General features: G+C 48.9%; 1 protein-coding gene across 2 annotated transcripts in view; it reads right to left on the bottom strand.

The window, feature by feature from the left end:
* Positions 1 to 21,096, bottom strand: part of PUS3 (pseudouridine synthase 3) — a 44,199-nt gene that overhangs the window by 17,497 nt on the left and 5,606 nt on the right. Inside the window, exons 1-3 of one of the 2 annotated variants that reach the window (XM_069735262.1) lie at positions 10,296 to 11,824; positions 6,543 to 6,900; positions 2,178 to 2,686 (exon numbers count right to left, since the gene is read on the bottom strand). In XM_069735262.1, the coding sequence (XP_069591363.1) occupies positions 2,178 to 2,686; positions 6,543 to 6,896 (863 nt within the window). In that variant the 5' untranslated portion in view covers positions 6,897 to 6,900; positions 10,296 to 11,824. Of the gene's footprint in view, positions 1 to 2,177; positions 2,687 to 6,542; positions 6,901 to 10,295; positions 11,825 to 21,096 lie in introns of those variants that run through there. The other variant, XM_069735261.1, reaches the window with a different exon arrangement.

Genomic DNA, 21,096 nt, shown 5'->3' with positions numbered 1-21,096 from the left:
CCGTGCCCCCCGACCACACAGGATGACTCTGCACTGCACTATGGGGGACATCAGACATTACCATGCCCCCCGACCACACAGGATGACTCCGCACTGCACTATGGGGGACATCAGACATTACCGTGCCCCACCGACCACACAGGATGATCCCGCACTGCACTATGGTGGACATCAGTCATTACCGTGCCCCCCCGACCACACAGGATGACCCCACACTGCACTATGGGGGACATCAGACATTACCGTGCTCCCCGACCACACAGGATGACTCCGCACTGCACTATGGTGGACATCAGACATTACCGTGCCCCCCCGACCACACAGGATGACCCCGCACTGCACTATGGTGGACATCAGACATTACCGTGCCCCCCGACCACACAGGATGACTCTGCACTGCACTATGGGGGACATCAGACATTACCATGCCCCCCGACCACACAGGATGACTCCGCACTGCACTATGGGGGACATCAGACATTACCGTGCCCCACCGACCACACAGGATGATCCCGCACTGCACTATGGTGGACATCAGACATTACCGTGCCCCCCGACCACACAGGATGACTCTGCACTGCACTATGGGGGACATCAGACATTACCATGCCCCCCGACCACACAGGATGACTCCGCACTGCACTATGGGGGACATCAGACATTACCGTGCCCCACCGACCACACAGGATGATCCCGCACTGCACTATGGTGGACATCAGTCATTACCGTGCCCCCCCGACCACACAGGATGACCCCACACTGCACTATGGGGGACATCAGACATTACCGTGCTCCCCGACCACACAGGATGACCCCGCACTGCACTATGGTGGACATCAGACATTACCGTGCTCCCCGACCACACAGGATGACCCCGCACTGCACTATGGTGGACATCAGACATTACCGTGCCCCCCGACCACACAGGATGACTCCGCACTGCACTATGGGGGACATCAGACATTACCGTGCCCCCCGACCAAACAGGATGACCCCGCACTGCACTATGGTGGACATCAGACATTACCGTGCCCTCCGACCACACAGGATGACCCCACACTGCACTATGGGGGACATCAGACATTACCGTGCTCCCCGACCACACAGGATGACCCCACACTGCACTATGGGGGACATCAGACATTACCGTGCCCCCCCGACCACACAGGATGACTCTGCACTGCACTATGGGGGACATCAGACATTACCGTGCTCCCCGACCAAACAGGATGACCCCACACTGCACTATGGGGGACATCAGACATTACCGTGCCCCCCCAACCACACAGGATGACCCCGCACTGCACTATGGTGGACATCAGACATTACCGTGCCCCACCGACCACACAGGATGACCCCGCACTGCACTATGGGGGACATCAGACAATACCGTGCCCCCCGACCACACAGGATGACCCTGCACTGCACTATGGTGGACATCAGTCATTACTGTACTCCCCGACCACACAGGATGACCCCGCACTGCACTATGGGGGACATCAGACAATACCGTGCCCCCCGACCACACAGGATGACCCTGCACTGCACTATGGTGGACATCAGTCATTACTGTGCTCCCCGACCACACAGGATGACCCCGCACTGCACTATGGTGGACATCAGACATTACTGTGCCCCCCGACCACACAGGATGACCCCGCTCTGCACTATGGGGGACATCAGACAATACCGTGCCCCCCGACCACACAGGATGACCCTGCACTGCACTATGGTGGACATCAGACATTACCGTACCCCCCCGACCACACAGGATGACCCCACACTGCACTATGGGGGACATCAGACATTACCATTAGTGATGAGCCAATGTATACTTTCAGTGCATGCTGGGGTGGTCTCCGAGTATCTTGAGCGCGCTCGTGTTTTATGTTTGTGTCCCTGCAGCTGCATGATTTGTGGCTGCTAGACAGCCTGAATACATGTGGGGATTCCCTAACAAACAGGCAATTCTTGTGTTCAGGCTGTCTAACAGCCGCAGATCTTGCAGCTGTGGGGACACAATCAATCTACGAGCCAGAGACCCGAGCACACTCGCTCACCACTACAGTGCTCCTCAGACCCCACACTGCACTTCCTCTCTGAATTTTGCTCTCTGGCAGGACACTTATGGCTCGGTCTTCCTCCCCGAGCCCGCAGTTTACCTAATCCCATCTCACTTGTATTGAGGCTTGCACGGATTCTTTTCCACATCCAGCAATTCTCTTATCACTTCCGGCTCCTCTTTGCCTTGACCGATGAGGAACAGAACTCCCATGATGCACCTGACTTGGTGGTAGAGAAAAGCCAAGCCCTTGATCTTCAGGTGGTAGAGCTGAAAGGGCCCTGCTTCTCCCAGACCTTCCGGTACGGGCTCCACTCTGGCGCTGATCACAGTACGGACAAAGTTCAGCACTCCATTGGCCACATCCATCTTGCAGAGATTACGGAAGTCATGTGTCCCCTCCAGCATCTGGGCAGCCCGATCCATCATGGCAACATCAAGCTGAGCACGAGGGAACAAGTATCTGTAGGTGCGAGACCGGCAGCTGAAACGCGCGCTAAATGAGGAGGGGACAGCCGCCCAACTCAGTACCCTAATGTCCGGTGGCAGGACGCGGTTCAGCATCTGGGTGTAGCGCACTTCGGGCCTTCCTGCAGCCGCCGAGCGGAGGTCTAGTGAGATAACCTGCAAATACACGAGACACATCAGCGTAATTATGAAGATAACCTCCAGAGAGCACAAGAGACATGAGCGGAGTAATGGAGATGAGCTGCAGTGAGCACAGGAGACATGTGCGGAGTAATGGAGATGAGCTGCAGTGAGCACAGGAGACATGAGCAGAGTAATGGAGATGAGCTGCAGTGAGCACAGGAGACATGAGCGGAGTAATGGAGACGAGCTGCAGGGAGCACAAGAGACATGAGCGGAGTAATGGAGATGAGCTGCAGGAAGCACAGGAGACATGAGCGAAGTAATGGAGATGAGCTGCAGGGAGCACAGGAGACATGTGCGGAGTAATGGAGATGAGCTGCAGTGAGCACAGGAGACCTGAGCAGAGTAATGGAGATGAGCTGCAGGGAGCACAGGAGACATGAGCAGAGTAATGGAGATGAGCTGCAGGGAGCACAGGAGACATGTGCGGAGTAATGGGGATGAGCTGCAGGGAGCACAAGAGACATGAGCGGAGTAATGGGGATGAGCTGCAGGGAGCACAGGAGACATGTGCGGAGTAATGGAGATGAGCTGCAGGGAGCACAGGAGACATGAGCGGAGTAATGCAGATGAGCTGCAGGGAGCACAGGAGACATGAGCGGAGTAATGGAGATGAGCTGCAGGGAGCACAGGAGACATGAGCGGAGTAATGGAGATGAGCTGCAGGGAGCACAACAGGAGATATGAGCGGAGTAATGGAGATGAGCTGCAGGGAGCACAAGAGACATGAGCGGAGTAATGGAGATGAGCTGCAGGGAGCACAAGAAACATGAGCGGAGTAATGGAGATGAGCTGCAGGAAGCACAGGAGACATGTGCGAAGTAATGGAGATGAGCTGCAGGAAGCACAGGAGACATGTGCGGAGCTAAGGAGATGAGCTGCAGGAAGCACAGGAGACATGTACGGAGTAATGGAGACGAGCTGCAGGAAGCACAGGAGACATAAGCGGAGTAATGGAGATGAGCTGCAGTGAGCACAGGAGACATGAGCGGAGTAATGGAGATGAGCTGCAGGGAGCACAGGAGACATGAGCGGAGTAATGGAGATGAGCTGCAGGAAGCACAGGAGACATGTGCGAAGTAATGGGGATGAGCTGCAGCAAGCACAGGAGACATGTGCGGAGTAATGGGGATGAGCTGCAGGGAGCACAGGAGACATGTGCGGAGTAATGGGGATGAGCTGCAGGGAGCACAGGAGACATGTGCGGAGTAATGGGGATGTCTAGTAGGAAGGAGACATGTGCGGAGTAATGAGATGAGCTGCAGGGAGCACAGGAGACATGTGCGGAGTAATGGGGATGTCTAGTAGGAAGGAGACATGTGCGGAGTAATGAGATGAGCTGCAGGGAGCACAGGACATGGGGAGTAATGGAGATGAGCTGCAGGGAGCACAGGAGACATGTGCGGAGTAATGGATGTGAGCTGCAGGAAGCACAGGAGACATGTGCGGAGTAATGGAGATGAGCTGCAGGGAGCACAGGAGACATGTGCGGAGTAATGTGGATGAGCTGCAGGAAGCACAAGAGACATGTGCGGAGTAATGAGATGAGCTGCAGGGAGCACAAGAGACATGAGCGGAGTAATGGGGATGAGCTGCAGGAAGCACAGGAGACATGTGCAGAGTAATGGGGATGTCTAGTAGGAAGGAGACATGTGCGGAGTAATGAGATGAGCTGCAGGGAGCACAGGACATGGGCAGTAATGGAGATGAGCTGCAGGTAGCACAGGAGACATGTGCGGAGTAATGGAGATGAGCTGCATGGAGCACGGGAGACATGTGCGGAGTAATGGAGATGAGCTGCAGGGAGCACAGGAGACATGAGCGGAGTAATGGAGATGAGCTGCATGGAGCACGGGAGACATGTGCGGAGTAATGCAGATGAGCTGCAGGGAGCACAGAAGACATGAGCGGAGTAATGGAGATGAGCTGCAGGGAGCACAGGAGACATGAGCGGAGTAATGGAGATGAGCTGCAGGGAGCACAACAGGAGACATGAGCGGAGTAATTGAGATGAGCTGCAGGGAGCACAAGAGACATGAGCGGAGTAATGGAGATGAGCTGCAGGGAGCACAACAGGAGACATGAGCGGAGTAATTGAGATGAGCTGCAGGGAGCACAAGAGACATGAGCGGAGTAATGGAGATGAGCTGCAGGGAGCACAAGAAACATGAGCTGAGTAATGGAGATGAGCTGCAGGAAGCACAGGAGACATGTGCGAAGTAATGGAGATGAGCTGCAGGAAGCACAAGAGACATGTGCGCAGTAATGGAGATGAGCTGCAGGGAGCACAGGAGACATGTGCGGAGTAATGGGGATGAGCTGCATGAAGCACAAGAGACATGTGTGGAGTAATGGAGATGAGCTGCAGGGAGCACAGGAGACATGAGCGGAGTAATGGGGACGAGCTGCAGGAAGCACAGGAGACATGTGCGGAGTAATGGGGACGAGCTGCAGGAAGCACAAGAGACCTGAGCAGAGCAATGGGGATGAGCTGCAGGAAGCACAGGAGACATGTGCGGAGTAATGGGATGAGATGCAGGAAGCACAGGAAACATGTGCGGAGTAATGAGATGAGCTGCAGGGAGCACAAGAGACATGTGCGGAGTAATGGAGATTAGCTGCAGGGAGCACAAGAGACATGAGCGGAGTAATGGGGATGAGCTGCAGGAAACACAGGAGACATGTGCAGAGTAATGGGGATGTCTAGTAGGAAGGAGACATGTGCGGAGTAATGAGATGAGCTGCAGGGAGCACAGGACATGGGTAGTAATGGAGATGAGCTGCATGGAGCACGGGAGACATGTGCGGAGTAATGGAGATGAGCTGCAGGGAGCACAGGAGACATGTGTGGAGTAATGGGGATGAGCTGCAGGGAGCACAGGAGACATGTGCGGAGTAATGGGGATGAGCTGCAGGGAGCACAGGAGACATGTGCGGAGTAATGGGGATGAGCTGCAGGGAGCACAGGAGACATGTGCGGAGTAATGGGGATGAGCTGCAGGGAGCACAGGAGACGTGCGGAGTAATGGGGATGAGCTGCAGGGAGCACAGGAGACATGTGTGGAGTAATGGGGATGAGCTGCAGGGAGCACAGGAGACATGTGCGGAGTAATGGGGATGAGCTGCAGGGAGCACAGGAGACATGTGCGGAGTAATGGATGTGAGCTGCAGGAAGCACAGGAGACATGTGCAGAGTAATGGGGATGTCTAGTAGGAAGGAGACATGTGCGGAGTAATGGAGATGAGCTGCAGGGAGCACAGGAGACATGTGAGGAGTAATGGGGATGAGCTGCAGGGAGCACAGGAGACATGTGCGGAGTAATGGGAATGAGCTGCAGGAAGCACAGGAGACATGTGCAGAGTAATGGGGATGTCTAGTAGGAAGGAGACATGTGCGGAGTAATGGAGATGAGCTGCAGGGAGCACAGGAGACATGTGTGGAGTAATGGAGATGAGCTGCAGGGAGCACAGGAGACATGTGCGGAGTAATGGGGATGAGCTGCAGGGAGCACAGGAGACATGTGCGGAGTAATGGAGATGAGCTGCAGGGAGCACAGGAGACATGTGCAGAATAATGGAGATGAGCTGCAGGGAGCACAGGAGACATGTGCAGAGTAATGGGGATGAGATGCAGGAAGCACAGGAAACATGTGCAGAATAATGGAGATGAGCTGCAGGGAGCACAGGAGACATGTGCGGAGTAATGGGGATGAGCTGCAGGGAGCTCAGGAGACATGTGCAGAGTAATGGGGGTGTCTAGTAGGAAGTACAAGAGATATACAAGCAGAGTAATGAAGACGCTCTGTAGCTACGACACCCTTACTCTCACCTGTGCCAGGGCACTGACGCCACGGTCTGTACGGCCGCATCGGTGATAGTTGCTGCTCTGCCTGCTCTCCACCAGCCGCGTCTTGGTTAGGGCACTGAACATCACCTCCTCTACTGTGTTCTTTGTGTTCTCCTGGCTGGCGAAGCCCTGGTAGTTCCAACCCAGGTATGCCAGCCGCAAGGCTACATGCTCCTTGGGGTGAGCAGAGAAATCGAAGGGTCTCTGTCTTTGTGGTTTGGGGGTAGGCCCTGCTTCCCTAGAGCTCTGAGAGAGCAGACCCTGCAGCCGCTGCACCTCCCTCTCCAGATCCTGCAGCCGCTGCTGTAGCCGAATCACCTCCGGCTCGTCAGACATGGTCCTGGGTGAGATGAAGAAGGTAAGTTACTTAGGAGTGTGGCCAATGAACTTCACGTGGTTGTTACTAAAATGGAGCTGGTCCTGTGAGGATGACGTTACAAGAAGGGATAGAGCTGCCTTCAAAATAAAGCGGTTTAGAGAGGAGATAGTATATAGAGTAGGGGTCGTACTGGTCCACCAGAGGATTCTCCGGTGGGCCCAGGCACTGACATGCTGGCATACTGGCCAGCAGCTACCTAAGGCCCTCACTGCTCTAGGGGCCACCAGCCAGTGGCTATGGGGCCCCTGAGTCAAGGGGGCCCGCCCTGTGCCAGTGGAGTGACAGGAAGCCACGCCTGTCCCCGCTGCTAAAGAGAAATGAATATTCACGCTTCTCCAAGATCCCATGGGCGTGGAGAGGAGTGAATACCATTTCACTTTAATGGTGGGCAGTGTTAGCCGCAGGCTGCATCTAACACTGTCCACATGTCTTTACACCACCACCACCACCACGGCACCACTCACATGCGAAGCACCGCATCGCACCACAAACACACACGCACGACAGACACACACAGCACCACCCACCTCTCCCAGCACACCTCGGCGTCCTGCTTCCTGCCCAGGGCTTCATGTTTGAGACAGCTCAGCTGGATGAGGTCATAATTCAGAGAGCGGCTGTTTCAGACAGAAAGCTACCGGCAAGGAAGAGGCTGCCGGGATGTGCTGCGAGAGGTGAGTGGTGCTGTGTGTCTGTCTGCGTGCGTGTATGTGGTGCGATGCGGTGCTTTGTGTGTATTGGAGATTGGCAATGATGGAATGGTGGGGAAGGAGGCAATGATGGTTGTGGTGGAAAGGACAATGATAGTGGTGGGGGGAGGCAATGATGGGGGTGTTGAAATGGGCAATAATGGGGGTTGTGGGGGAGAAGGCAATCATGGAAATGGTGGAAAGGGCAATGATAGGGGTGGTGGGGAGAAGGCAATGATGGGGTTAGAAGGGGAGAACAATGATGGAGGTGGAGAAGGGCTGCATTATACTTTATGAGGGGTACATTATATTGTATGGTGGACTGCATTATTCTCTCAGGGGACTACATTATATTCTGGGGGCTGCATCATACTATATGAGAGGGGTACAGTACAGGATACTCTATGGGGGGGGGCTACATTATATTCTGTGGTGGGGCTGTATTATTCTCTCAGGGGGCTACATTATATTCTGGGGGCAGCATTATGTCCTATGAGGGGGCTACAGTATACTCTATGGGGGGCTGCATTACACCCTATGAGGGTGCTACATTATATTCTATGGTGGGGACTGTATTATACCTTATGAGGGGGTTGCACTATATTTTGTGGGGTGCTGCATTATATTCTGAGAGAGGCTACATTATATTCTATGAGGGGGGCTACATTATATTCTATGAGGGGGGGCTACCCCAACCCCTGTTACATAATTAAGACGTGTACTAATTTATATTATACACGGCTATTAGGGTGTTTTACCACACAATTGGTGGTCTTGTATTTATTTCTATGTAGCTACTGTCACGATAATGTAAAAAAAGTCATAATTTGAGACTAGTTCTAGAAGGTACCATGGCACAGACACACACTGCAGTTTTGACCCCCCTTTCTCCCCCTCTGCATTCGCTCATACAACAAAGTCCTATGGCAGTTACTCTGTGCAACTTGATACCAATGTGTGAGAAGTTTAAGGCTTGACACCCTGCATACCAGTCTCCCTACACTGCCCCTCCCAGGAATGTCTTTGTTTGGTGACTCAAAAACGTAAATAGTGGAAGAGCAGCGCATGTCATTATCCAGCCACTAAGTGATGTCACCACAGCCTGGGTTTTAGGCTAAGAAACAAGTAGTGAAGTGAGCAGTTTTCAGCAGTCTTGTCTGGGGTGTAGCTGCTGGTCAGATGTATGATGCATCTGGATATATGGCCGTCTTTCTCTTCCTCAGCCTACGGCCAGCCATGATGATATGAAATGATCTGAACGCTATGTAAGTGTTTTTCAATCTTAATCCTTCTTATATTTGAAATTGTAATGTACCCATGATTTTGTCTTCTTTATAATATCTTTCTAATACTTTGTAAACACTGCCTACCATTTTTTGGAGTAAAATATATAAATTTCCTAGCTTGTCTCTCCCTGCTCTATTAACGAACTGTGCGTCCTCAGATGAATTACGCTACTGATTTGGGTTGGCTCTGGAACTGTTAATCGGAGCTGGTGGCAGCATACTTTGTCTTGTGCAATCGGATGTCCTTGATAATTATTGTTCCCGCCTGTTGGGAGTAGTTATATCGCCCTCGCTATAGCGTGCCACATAGCCAGTACATAGCAGGCAGCCTTTCTGGCGACTAATTATCCTAGTTGCAGTACCTTGACTGGCGTGAGGGTAAGAGGGGTGCCAGAGAGCTTCAAGTTCCAAACTGGAACTGGGATATAGATAAATCCCCTTCAGAAGGAACCAGGGGCAACCAAACAATCCCGGTTCGTGACAAATTGATGTGAGTGGTGGGGATGATAAAGGTATCCTCCCCGTGAACCGTGACATTCTGTTGGCAGCACAGTGGGATCCGTGACAGCTACATAGTGGGCTCCAAGAATGATTTTGTCTGGTGGGCTCAAGGTGCTCCAGCCCGACGCTGTATAGAGTAGAGCAGTATTGTACTGCAGAATGGAGCTGTACACAGAGCGGATAAATGTGCTCCAGGATGGGGCTGTAGTTAGAGGAGAAGAGTAATGTTCTGCTGGAGAGGAGAATCATTTTGTGGGGCTCTTTTGCAGAGCTTTTTAAGGTGGATTCCAGGCAGATCCAGTCTGAAAAAGACCTTACAGTGGTTTACATTTCGTATTTCTGTACGTCAGTCCTTTGTGGTCAGGAGACGACTGATAGCAGCCTTCAGACTACTTGCTTTTCCTCATTATACACGGGGTGATGCAAAATTCAGATATGCCTAAGCTACAAAATTGACCAGTTTATTTATCTAAAAGGTCTTCGCAGGGAACGTGAGAACACAGTCCCCTTCACATATTTCACACTGCAAAGCTTTGTGGTCACATGTCAGGACGAGCTGCAAACTGATGAATCACAATTTAATATGTTTATATCAATCACTGTGAATGCAGTAACGTCTGATACTAGAGCGCAGACACATTAATGGGAACCTCGGGAGCGTGCAACACTTTACGGTGATGGGAATCGAACATGTAAAGTGCCCAGTAAGCGTGGTGGACTCTGCGTCCTCCAAAGAGTCACATATAAGATCAGATCGTCACTACATGTAGGAAGATTCATCACTGGTGGGAGGTGGAACGTGGTTTAGTATCTATCAGATTACTTTTCACTCCTGCTATACAGGTACATTGGGGAAAATAAGTATTTCATACATACATACCGCGGTCAGGGGATCGGGTGGCCGCTTAACATCACTTTTCTTGGTCTGGATCTAGGATGTGGCCGCTTGCTGCTGTGTTTGGGGTGTTGTCCATTTTAGGGGCATTTCTTCTTCTTCAGCACAAGACAACATGACTTCTCCCAGTATTGTGATATATTCACACTAGTTCATGGCACCTGGTCTGTGATAAATGGGCCCAACTCCATAGTATGAGGACATCCACAGACCACTCTGCTCGCAACTCCATGTCTTACAGTGTTGACTGTGGACTGGATTCAGCGTTTATGGGTGGTCTCACCAGGTATGCGGCCCTTACGCCTGGTAAGGACAATCTCACTATCTTCTGTCCATAGAACAGAATGCCTCTTCTCCTTAGGTCAGTCCAATCAACTTATTATTATTCATTTTTATAGCGCCATTTATTCCATGGCGCTTTACATGTTAACGGGGCAAATATAGACAAGTACAATAAACGAGTAAAACAAGGCACACACAAGCACAGGAGAGAGGATCCTGCCCGCGAGGGCTCAGTCTACAGGGGATGGGTGAGGATACAGTAGGTGAGGGTAGAGCTGGTCATGCGGCGGTTCAGTAGACTGGGGATCACTGCAGGTTATAGGCTTGTCGGAAGAGGTGGGTCTTCAGGTTCCTTTTGAAGGTTTCCGTGGTAGGCGAGAGTCTGATGTGTTGGGGTAGAGAGTTCCAGAGTATGGGGGAAGCACGGGAGAAGTCTTGGATGCGGTTGTGGGAGGAAGAGATGAGGAGTAGAAGGAGATCATGAGATGATCGGAGGTTGCGTGTAGGTAGGTAACGGGAGACCATGTCACAGATGTATGGAGGAGTCAGATTGTGAACGGCTTTGTATGTCATTGTTAGGGTTTTGGACTGTAGCCTCTGGGCAATAGGAAGGCAGTGAAGGGCCTGGCAGAGAGGAGAGGCTGGGGAATAACGAGGAGACAGGTGGATTAGTCGGGCAGCAGAGTTTAGGATGGATTGGAGTGAACTTCTTGATCAAAGTTCTTTCTCCTTCAGTACAACATCTGGAAAGACCCATTGTACTCACTGAACGTGGGCTGAAACCAGCAGGTACAACATCTGCTACCTCCTCATAATCATTATCACAGAATGAATTACCTCACTAGAACTCCGCACTGCTATTAATTAGTACACCCCCTTTCATTAATTACACCAAATTAGCTGCATGCATGTCATGGCTGCTGGTTCTGTTGGTGGCCAATGACTTGCCTACACCTAGTCATGAATTGTTTTCCATGCTGTATGATTTTTTCTGACGAAAACAGTAATCATATTTTGATGTTAGATTATTATTTAGAAAAAAACTGTACTGTAAAAATTGTTAATGCCCCATCTCCTGATTATTATAGATAGGTTTCAGGTGAGAAATATTCAGGCCAATGTCCATAAAAAGGCCAGTCACACGTCTAACAAGCCCTGACCAAGGACTGTACAAACTTCTTCGTCAGGACGTGTGGGCCGAACAACCTTTCCTCAGGACGCCAGTTCTTTTTATTGCACAATTCTTTGGAACATAAAAAAAAAAAAAAAAAGTTTTCAATCCCCATTAGGAAATGTGCTCCACTCTTGTTAATGCCATCCAGTGCACATCTTGCCACATGTATGCAGTCCTTGAGCAGCCGGTCGAGGGTGCACACTGCTGTGCGAGATGTGAGCACGTTGTGCATTTGGAAACCCAGATTTTGAGTCTAAATGTGCAGCTGGCAACACTGAGATCCATAGACAATATGGAGAGGAGTCTTCTGCTCACGGAGCAGACGCTCAATAGGACAGATGAGGGGGGGATGGTGGGATGGAGCTGCAGGACAATGAAGTAGCAAGCTGGGTGACAGGAAGCGGGGTAGAGGGAAGAGTGCCAGGGAGGCTAGTCCTGATCTGTTGGCAGATGAGGGGGGTGCCAGTACAGGGGTAGCACTGCTGCAGCCAGGCATGTCCTCTGAAAGCTGGAGGAGTGACTGCTCCAGTAAGGAGGGACATAAGAGAGCAGGGCAGGCCAGACAGGTGCTGGTAGTGGGGGACTCAATTATTAGGGGAACAGATAGGGCAATCTGTCACAAAGACAGGGATCGTCGAACGGTGTGCTGCCTACCTGGCGCTCGAGTCCGACACATCGCTGATCGGGTGGACAGATTACTGGGGGGGGGCTGGTAAGGACCCAGCGGTCATGGTGCACATTGGCACTAATGACAAAGTTAGAGGTAGGTGGAAGGTCCTTAAAGATGATTTCAGGGAATTAGGCTGCAAGCTGAAAGCAAGGACCTCCAACATATTTTCCGAAATACTGCCGGTACCACGTGCCACGCCAGAGAGGCAATGGGAAATTAGGGAGGTTAATAAGTGGCTCAAGAATTGGTGTAGGAAGGAGGGGTTTGGGTTCCTGCAGAACTGGGCCGACTTCTCAGGTGGCTACAGGCTCTACGCTAGGGATGGACTGCACCTCAATGGGGAGGGTGCCGCTGTGCTGGGGGAGAAAATGGCTAGAAGGTTGGAGGAGTGTTTAAACTAGGGATTGGGGGGGAGGGTATTCATTTTATAGGAGGGGAAGATAGTGCAGACATAGACCTGGGCACAAATAAGGAAGTTGGGGGTGGCGGTGGCATGGGGGGTGGGGTGTTATGATAAGGCAATTCAGTACCACAATGGACATAGAAGCCAGGGCACATACAGTGACCTGACAATAACCCAAAAACATAGAACGAGCTCTGAGACGTGGGAACTCTGCTGACCGCAATCCCTAATCCTCTCCAACCACACTAGAGGCAGCCGTGGATTGCGCCTAACGCTCCCTATGCAACTCGGCACAGCCTGAGAAACTAGCTAGCCTGAAGATAGAAAATAAGCCTACCTTGCCTCAGAGAAATACCCCAAAGGAAAAGGCAGCCCCCACATATAATGACTGTGAGTTAAGATGAAAAGACAAACGTAGAGATGAAATAGATTTAGCAAAGTGAGGCCCGACTTTCTGAACAGAGCGAGGATAGGAAAGGTAACTTTGCGGTCAACACAAAACCCTACAAACAACCACGCAAAGGGGGCAAAAGACCCTCCGTACCGAACTAACGGCACGGAGGTACACCCTCTGCGTCCCAGAGCTTCCAGCAAGCAAGAAAAAACAAATACACAAGCTGGACAGGAAAAAACAGCAAACAAAATAACAAAAGCGGAACTTAGCTATGCAGAGCAGCAGGCCACAGGAACGATCCAGGAGTAAGCAAGTCCTATACTAGAACATTGACTGGAGGCCAGGATCAAAGCACTAGGTGGAGTTAAATAGAGCAGCACCTAACGACTTCACCACATCACCTGAGGAAGGAAACTCAGAAGCCGCAGTACCACTCTCCTCCACCAACGGAAGCTCACAGACAGAATCAGCCGAAGTACCACTTGTGACCACAGGAGGGAGCTCTGCCACAGAATTCACAACAGTGGGGTTAGAACAGTTAATAATTTAAGAAATAGAGGTACAGAGAGGAACATAAAGTGCATGTATACTAATGCTAGAAGCCTCGCCAACAAAATGGAGGAATTAGAACTAATGTTGTTGGAGCATAATTATGACATGGTGGGGATATCTGAGACGTGGCTGGATGAGAGCCATGACTGGGCTGTTAACTTGCAGGGCTATAGCCTGTTCAGAAATGACCGTACAGATAAGCGAGGGGGAGGGGTGTGTCTATATGTAAAATCGTCCTTAAAACCCATCCTGCGTGATAACATAGGTGAATTTAATGAAAATGTAGAATCCCTGTGGGTGGAGATAAGGGGAGGGGGAAAAAATAATAAATTACTGATAGGGGTTTGTTATAAGTCTCCAAAAATAATGGAAGCAATGGAGAATATCCTCGTAAAGCAAATAGATGAAGCTGCGACTCAAGGAGAAGTCATTATTATGGGGGACTTCAACTACCCTGAAATAGATTGGGGAACAGAAACCTGCAGTTCCAGCAAAGGTAATCGGTTTTTGACAACTATGAGAGACAATTACCTCTGACAACTGGTTCAGGACCCAACAAGAAGGGGGGCACTGCTAGACCTAATATTAACCAACAGGCCAGACCGCATAGCAAATATAAGGGTTGGGGGTCACTGGGGGAATAGCGATCACAAAATAATAAGTTTTCATGTCTCCTTTAAAAAGATGTGTAATAGAGGGGCGACAAGGACACTAAACTTCAGGAGGGCAAATTCCCAACGGATGAGAGAGGATCTTGGTGCAATTAACTGGGACGATATCCTGAGACACAAAAATACACAAAGAAAATGGGAGACGTTTATTAGCATCCTGGATAGGACCTGTGCACAGTATATACCGTATGGGAATAAACATACTAGAAATAGGAGGAAACCAATATGGCTAAATAGAGCTGTAAGGGGCGCAATAAGTGACAAAAAGAAAGCATTTAGAGAATTAAAGGAAGTAGGTAGTGAGGAGGCATTAAATAAATACAAAAAATGAAATAAATTCTGTAAAAAGCAAATCAAGGCAGCAAAGATTGAGACAGAGAGACTCATTGCCAGAGAGAGTAAAAATAATCCTAAAATATTCTTTAACTACATAAATAGTAAGAAACTAAAAAATGATAGTGTTGGCCCCTTATAAATAGTCTGGGTGAAATGGTGGATGAGGATGAGGAAAAAGCCAATATGCTAAATGACTTTTTTTCATCAGTATTTACACAAGAAAATCCCATGGCGACAAAATGACTAGTGATAAAAATTCCCCATTAAATGTCACCTGCTTAACCCAGCAGGAAGTGCGGCGGCGTCTAAAAAAAATCACTAAAATTGACAAATCTCCGGGCCCGGATGGGATACACCCCCGAGTACTGCAGGAATTAAGTACAGTCATTGATAGACCATTATTATTAATCTTTAAAGACTCCATAATAACAGGGTCTGTACCACAGGACTGGCGTATAGCAAATGTGGTGCCAATATTCAAAAAGGGGATAAAAACTGAACTCGGAAATTATAGGCCAGTAAGCTTAACCTCTACTGTGGGTAAAATCCTGGAGGGCATTCTAAGGGACGCTATACTGGAGTATCTGAAGAGGAAGAACCTCATGACCCAGTATCAGCACGGGTTTACTAGGGACCGTTCATGTCAGACTAATCTCATCAGCTTCTATGAAGAGGTAAGTTCCGGATCGGACCAAGGGAACCCAGTGGATGTAGTGTATATGGACTTTTCAAAAGCTTTTGATACGGTGCCACACAAAAGGTTGATACATAAAATGAGAATAATGGGGATAGGGGAAAATATGTGCAAGTGGGTTGAGAGCTGGCTCAGGGATAGGAAACAAAGGGTGGTTATTAATGGAGCACACTCGGACTGGGTAGCGGTTAGCAGTGGGGTACCACAGGGGTCAGTATTGGGCCCTCTTCTTTTTAACATATTTATTAATGACCTTGTAGGGGGCATTCAGAGTAGAATTTCAATATTTGCAGATGACACTAAACTCTGCAGGGTAATCAATACAGAGGAGGACAATTTTATATTACAGGATGATTTATGTAAACTAGAAGCTTGGGCTGATAAATGGCAAATGAGCTTTAATGGGGATAAATGTAAGGTCATGCACTTGGGTAGAAGTAATAAGATGTATAATTATGTGCTTAATTCTAAAACTCTGGGCAAAACCGTCAATGAAAAAGACCTGGGTATATGGGTGGATGGGTGGATGACAAACTCATATTCAGTGGCCAGTGTCAGGCAGCTGCTGCTACAAAGGCAAATAAAATAATGGGATGCATTAAAAGAGGCATAGATGCTCATGAGGAGAACATAATTTTACCTCTATACAAGTCACTAGTTCGACCACACTTAGAATACTGTGCACAGTTCTGGTCTCCGGTGTATAAGAAAGACATAGCTGAACTAGAGCGGGTGCAGAGAAGAGCGACCAAGGTTATTAGAGGACTGGGGGGTCTGCAATACCAAGATAGGTTATTACACTTGGGGCTATTTAGTTTGACGAAGACTAAGGGGTGATCTTATGTTAATGTATAAATATATGAGGGGACAGTACAAAGACCTTTCTGATGATCTTTTTAATCATAGACCTGAAACAGGGACAAGGGGGCATCTGTTATGATCTGGTGGTTTAGGAACAACATGAGACAAGCTCTGAAGGAGGTGGTATCTGTACTGACCGCAGACCCTGAACCTAGCAGCGCAACTAGAAATAGCCGTGGGGGGTACCTGACGCTCCCTAGACCCATCGGCACAGCCTAAGATCTAACTTCCCCTAAAGATGGAAACAGGAAACCTATCTTGCCTTAGAGAAAATTCCCAAAGGAAAGATAGCCCCCCACAAATATTGACGATGAGAGGAGGGGAAAATAACATACGCAGAGATGAAATCAGATTTTAGCATAGGAGGCCAGTCTAGCTTGATAGGACAGGAAAGGATACTGTGCGGTCAGTATAAAAACTACAAAACAATCCACACAGAGTTTACAAAATCTCCACACCTGACTAAAGGTGTGGAGGGTAAATCTGCTTCACAGAGCTTCCAGCTTAACTGAATTAATCCATACTGACAAGCTGGACAAAAATAGAATGCACAGAACAATAAGTCCACAACATGTAGACTGAAATGAGCAAAGCCAGAACTTATCTTTGCAGAACTGGTCAGGAAACCAGGAGAATCCAAGCAGAGATGTGAATCCAGCCAGAGAACATTGACAAGTGGCATAGGCTGAAGACTAGAGCCAGGTTAAAATAGCAGAGCCAGGAGAGACGATTAGTGAAAGCAGCTGCTAAAGCTAAACCCAAGGAGCGGCAGTTCCACTCAAAAGCACCAGAGGGAGCCCAAGGGCAGAATTCACAAAAGTGCCATTTACAACCACCGGAGGGAGCCCAAGAACGGAATTCACAACAGTACCCCCCCCTTGAGGAGGGGTTACCGAACCCTCACCAGAGCCCCCAGGCCGATCAGGACAAGCCAAGTGAAAAGCACGAACCAAATCAGTAGCATGGACATCGGAGGCAACAACCCAAGAATTATCCTCCTGGCCATAACCCTTCCACTTGACAAGACACTGGAGCCTCCGCCTTGAAAAACGAGAATCCAAAATCTTCTCAACCTCATATTCCAACTCTCCCTCAACCAACACCGGGGCAGGAGGGTCAACCGAGGGAACAATGGGCACCACATATCTCCGCAACAAAGATCTATGGAAAACATTATGAATGGCAAAAGAGGCTGGAAGCGCCAAACGAAAAGAGACCGGATTAATAATTTCAGATATTTTATAAGGACCAATAAACCGAGGCTTAAACTTAGGGGAAGAAACCTTCATAGGAACATGACGAGAAGACAACCAAACCAAACCCCCCACACGAAGCCGGGGACCAACATGCCGACGGCGGTTAGCAAAACATTGAGCCCTTTCCTGAGACAACGTCAAATTGTCCACCACATGAGTCCAAATCTGCTGCAGCCTGTCCACCACAGAATCAACACCAGGACAATCAGAAGGCTCAACCTGCCCAGAAGAAAACGAGGATGAAAACCAAAATTACAAAAGAAAGGTGAAACCAAAGTAGCCGAACTAGCCCGATTATTAAGGGCAAACTCGGCCAACGGCAAGAAAGACACCCAATCATCCTGATCAGCAGACACAAAGCATCTCAAATAGGTCTCCAAGGTCTGATTAGTTCGCTCAGTTTGGCCATTAGTCTGAGGATGAAACGCCGAAGAAAAAGACAAATCAATGCCCATCCTAGCACAAAAGGCCCGCCAAAATCTAGAGACAAACTGAGAACCTCTGTCAGACAATATTCTCTGGCATGCCATGCAAACGAACCACATGCTGAAAAAACAATGGAACCAGATCTGAGGAGGAAGGCAACTTAGGCAAAGGTACCAAATGGACCATTTTAGAGAACCGGTCACAAACAACCCAGATAACAGACATCTTCTGGGAAACAGGAAGATCCGAAATAAAATCCATGGAAATATGCGTCCAGGGCCTCTCAGGGACCGGCAAAGGCAAAAGCAACCCACTAGCGCGGGAACAGCAAGGCTTGGCCCGGGCGCAAGTCCCACAGGACTGCACAAAAGCTCGCACATCGCGAGACAAGGAAGGCCACCAAAAGGACCTAGCAACCAAATCTCTGGTACCAAAAATCCCAGGATGACCAGCCAACACTGAACAATGAACCTCAGAAATTACCTTACGAAGGAGAAAAAATGAAGCCCAAAAAAGAGACTTCTGCACCCCAAAGAGACACTTAGACCCTTTCACAAACAGGGCATTGTCACGAAGGATCTGAAATACCATCCTGACCTGCTGCACATGAGACTCCCAATCATCGAAAAAAAATCAAAATAACGTCCATATATACAATCAAGAATTTATCAGGATAAGTCCGGAAGATATCATGCATGAGGGACTGAAAAACAGATTGAGCATTAGAGAATCCAAATGGCACCACAAGGTATTCAAAATGGCCTTCGGGCGTGTTAAACGCAGTTTTCCATTCATCACCCTGCTTAATACGAACAAGATTATATGCCCCTCGAAGGTCAATCTTGGTTAATCCTAGCAAACAAATCGGAAAGCAAAGGTAAAGGGTATTGAAACTTGACCGTGATTTTATTCAAGAGGCGATAATCTATACAGGGTCTCAAGGAGCCATCCTTCTTAGCAACAAAAAAGAATCCCGCTCCCAACGGTGAAGAAGATGGCCGAATATGCCCCTTCTCCAAAGACTCCTTAATATAGCTCTGCATGGCGGTATGTTCAGGCACAGACAGGTTGAAAAGTCGACCCATAGGAAACTTACAGCCAGGAATCAAGTCAATCGCACAATCGCAGTCCCTGTGCGGTGGAAGAAAACTGGACTTGGGCTCATCGAATACATCCTGAAAATCACACAAAAACTCTGGCATCTCAGAAGGTGAAGAAGAGGAGATTGAAATCAAAGGAACATCATTATGAATCCCCTGACAACCCCAACTAGTCACAGACATGGACTTCCAGTCCAACACAGGATTATGTACCTGCAACCACGGAAAACCCAGCACGATAACATCATGCAAGTTATGCAACACCAGAAATCGACAATCCTCCTGATGGGCTGGCGCCATGCGCATGGTCACCTGTGTCCAAAACTGGGGCTTATTTCTAGCCAAGGGTGTAGCATCAATGCCCCTCAAAGGAATAGGGTTCTGCAAAGGCTGCAAGGGAAAACCACAACGGTTGGCAAACTCAAAATCCATTAAATTCAAGGCGGCACCTGAATCCACAAACGCCATGACAGAAAATGATGACAATGAGCAGATCAAGGACACAGATAATAGAAATTTAGGTTGTACAGTACTGATGATAAATGAACTGGCGATCCTCTTTGTCCGCTTAGGGCAGACAGAAATGACATGAGAAGCGTCGCCACAATAATAACACAACCTATTCTGACGTCTGAATTCTTGTCGTTCCGTTCTAGACAGAATTCTATCACACTGCATTGGCTCAGGAATTTGCTCTGAGGATAATGCCACAAGCACGCACAGTTCTGCGCTCCCGCAGGCGTCGGTCAATCTGAATGGCCAGAGACATAGAATCACTCAGACCGGAAGGCGTGGGAAACCCCACCATAACATCTTTAACGGATTCAGAAAGCCCCCTTCTGAAAATTGCCGCCAAAGCATCATTATTCCATTTAGTCAACACAGACCATTTTCTGAATTTCTGACAATACAATTCTGCCGCCTCTTGACCCTGAGACAGGGCCAACAAGGTCTTCTCAGCTTGATCCACAGAATTAGGTTCATCATATAATAATCCTAATGCCTGAGAAAAGGAGTCTACATTAAACAAAGCCGGATTCCCAGATTCCAGGGAAAACGCCCAATCCTGCGGGTCGCCACGCAGCAGGGAGATTACAATTTTTACCTGCTGAATGGAATCACCAGAGGATCGAGGTCTCAGGTCAAAAAACAGTTTACAGTTGTTTTTAAAACTCAAAAATTTAGACCTGTCACCAGAAAACAAATCAGGAGTAGGAATCTTCGGTTCTAAAGCAGGAGTCTGAACAATATAATCAGAAATACCTTGCACCCTAGCAGCAAGCTGGTCCACACGAGAAGCTAATTCTTGAACATCCATGCCTGCACCAGGCTCCTCAGCCACACAGATATTAAGAGGGAAGAGAACACAAAACAGACTGGAGAAAAAAAATGGCTCAAGAGCTTCCTTCCCTTCTTCTGAGATGCATTTAACTCATTGTTGGCCAGTTGTACTGTTATGATCCGGTGACCTTGGAGCTGCATGAGAACTTTCACTGGAGAAAGTGGCCACTATACTGACCGCAATCCTGTACTTAACATCGCAACTAGAAGTAGCCGTGGAGTGTACCTAACAACCTAGACACCTTGTCACAGCTGGAGGACTAAATGCCCCTAAAGATGGAAATTGGAATACTATCTTGCCTCAGAAAATCCCCAAAGAATAGACAGCCCCCCACAAATATTGGCGGTGAGTTGGAGAGGAAAAAACATACACAGGCAGAAAAACAGGATTAGCACAGGAGGCCACTCTAGCTAGATAGGACAGGACAGAGTTCTGTGCGGTCAGTATTAAAACCCTTCAAAAAATCCACAGCAGAATATACAAAAAACTTCCTACATCTAACTAAAGAGGAGCGTATATCTGCAACTCCAGTGAATCCTACAAACAGAGCAGGAATAAAACAGAAACAAGCACACAGCAGTGTGCCACAGATACAAAAACAAAACACTTATCTTTGCTGAATTTG

The sequence above is a fragment of the Ranitomeya imitator genome, chromosome 7, assembly GCF_032444005.1.
Source record: "Ranitomeya imitator isolate aRanImi1 chromosome 7, aRanImi1.pri, whole genome shotgun sequence".
NCBI classification, from domain to species: domain Eukaryota; kingdom Metazoa; phylum Chordata; class Amphibia; order Anura; family Dendrobatidae; genus Ranitomeya; species Ranitomeya imitator.
The sequence above is the reverse complement of the archived record's forward strand: the minus strand, read 5'-3'. Positions and strand labels throughout refer to the sequence as shown.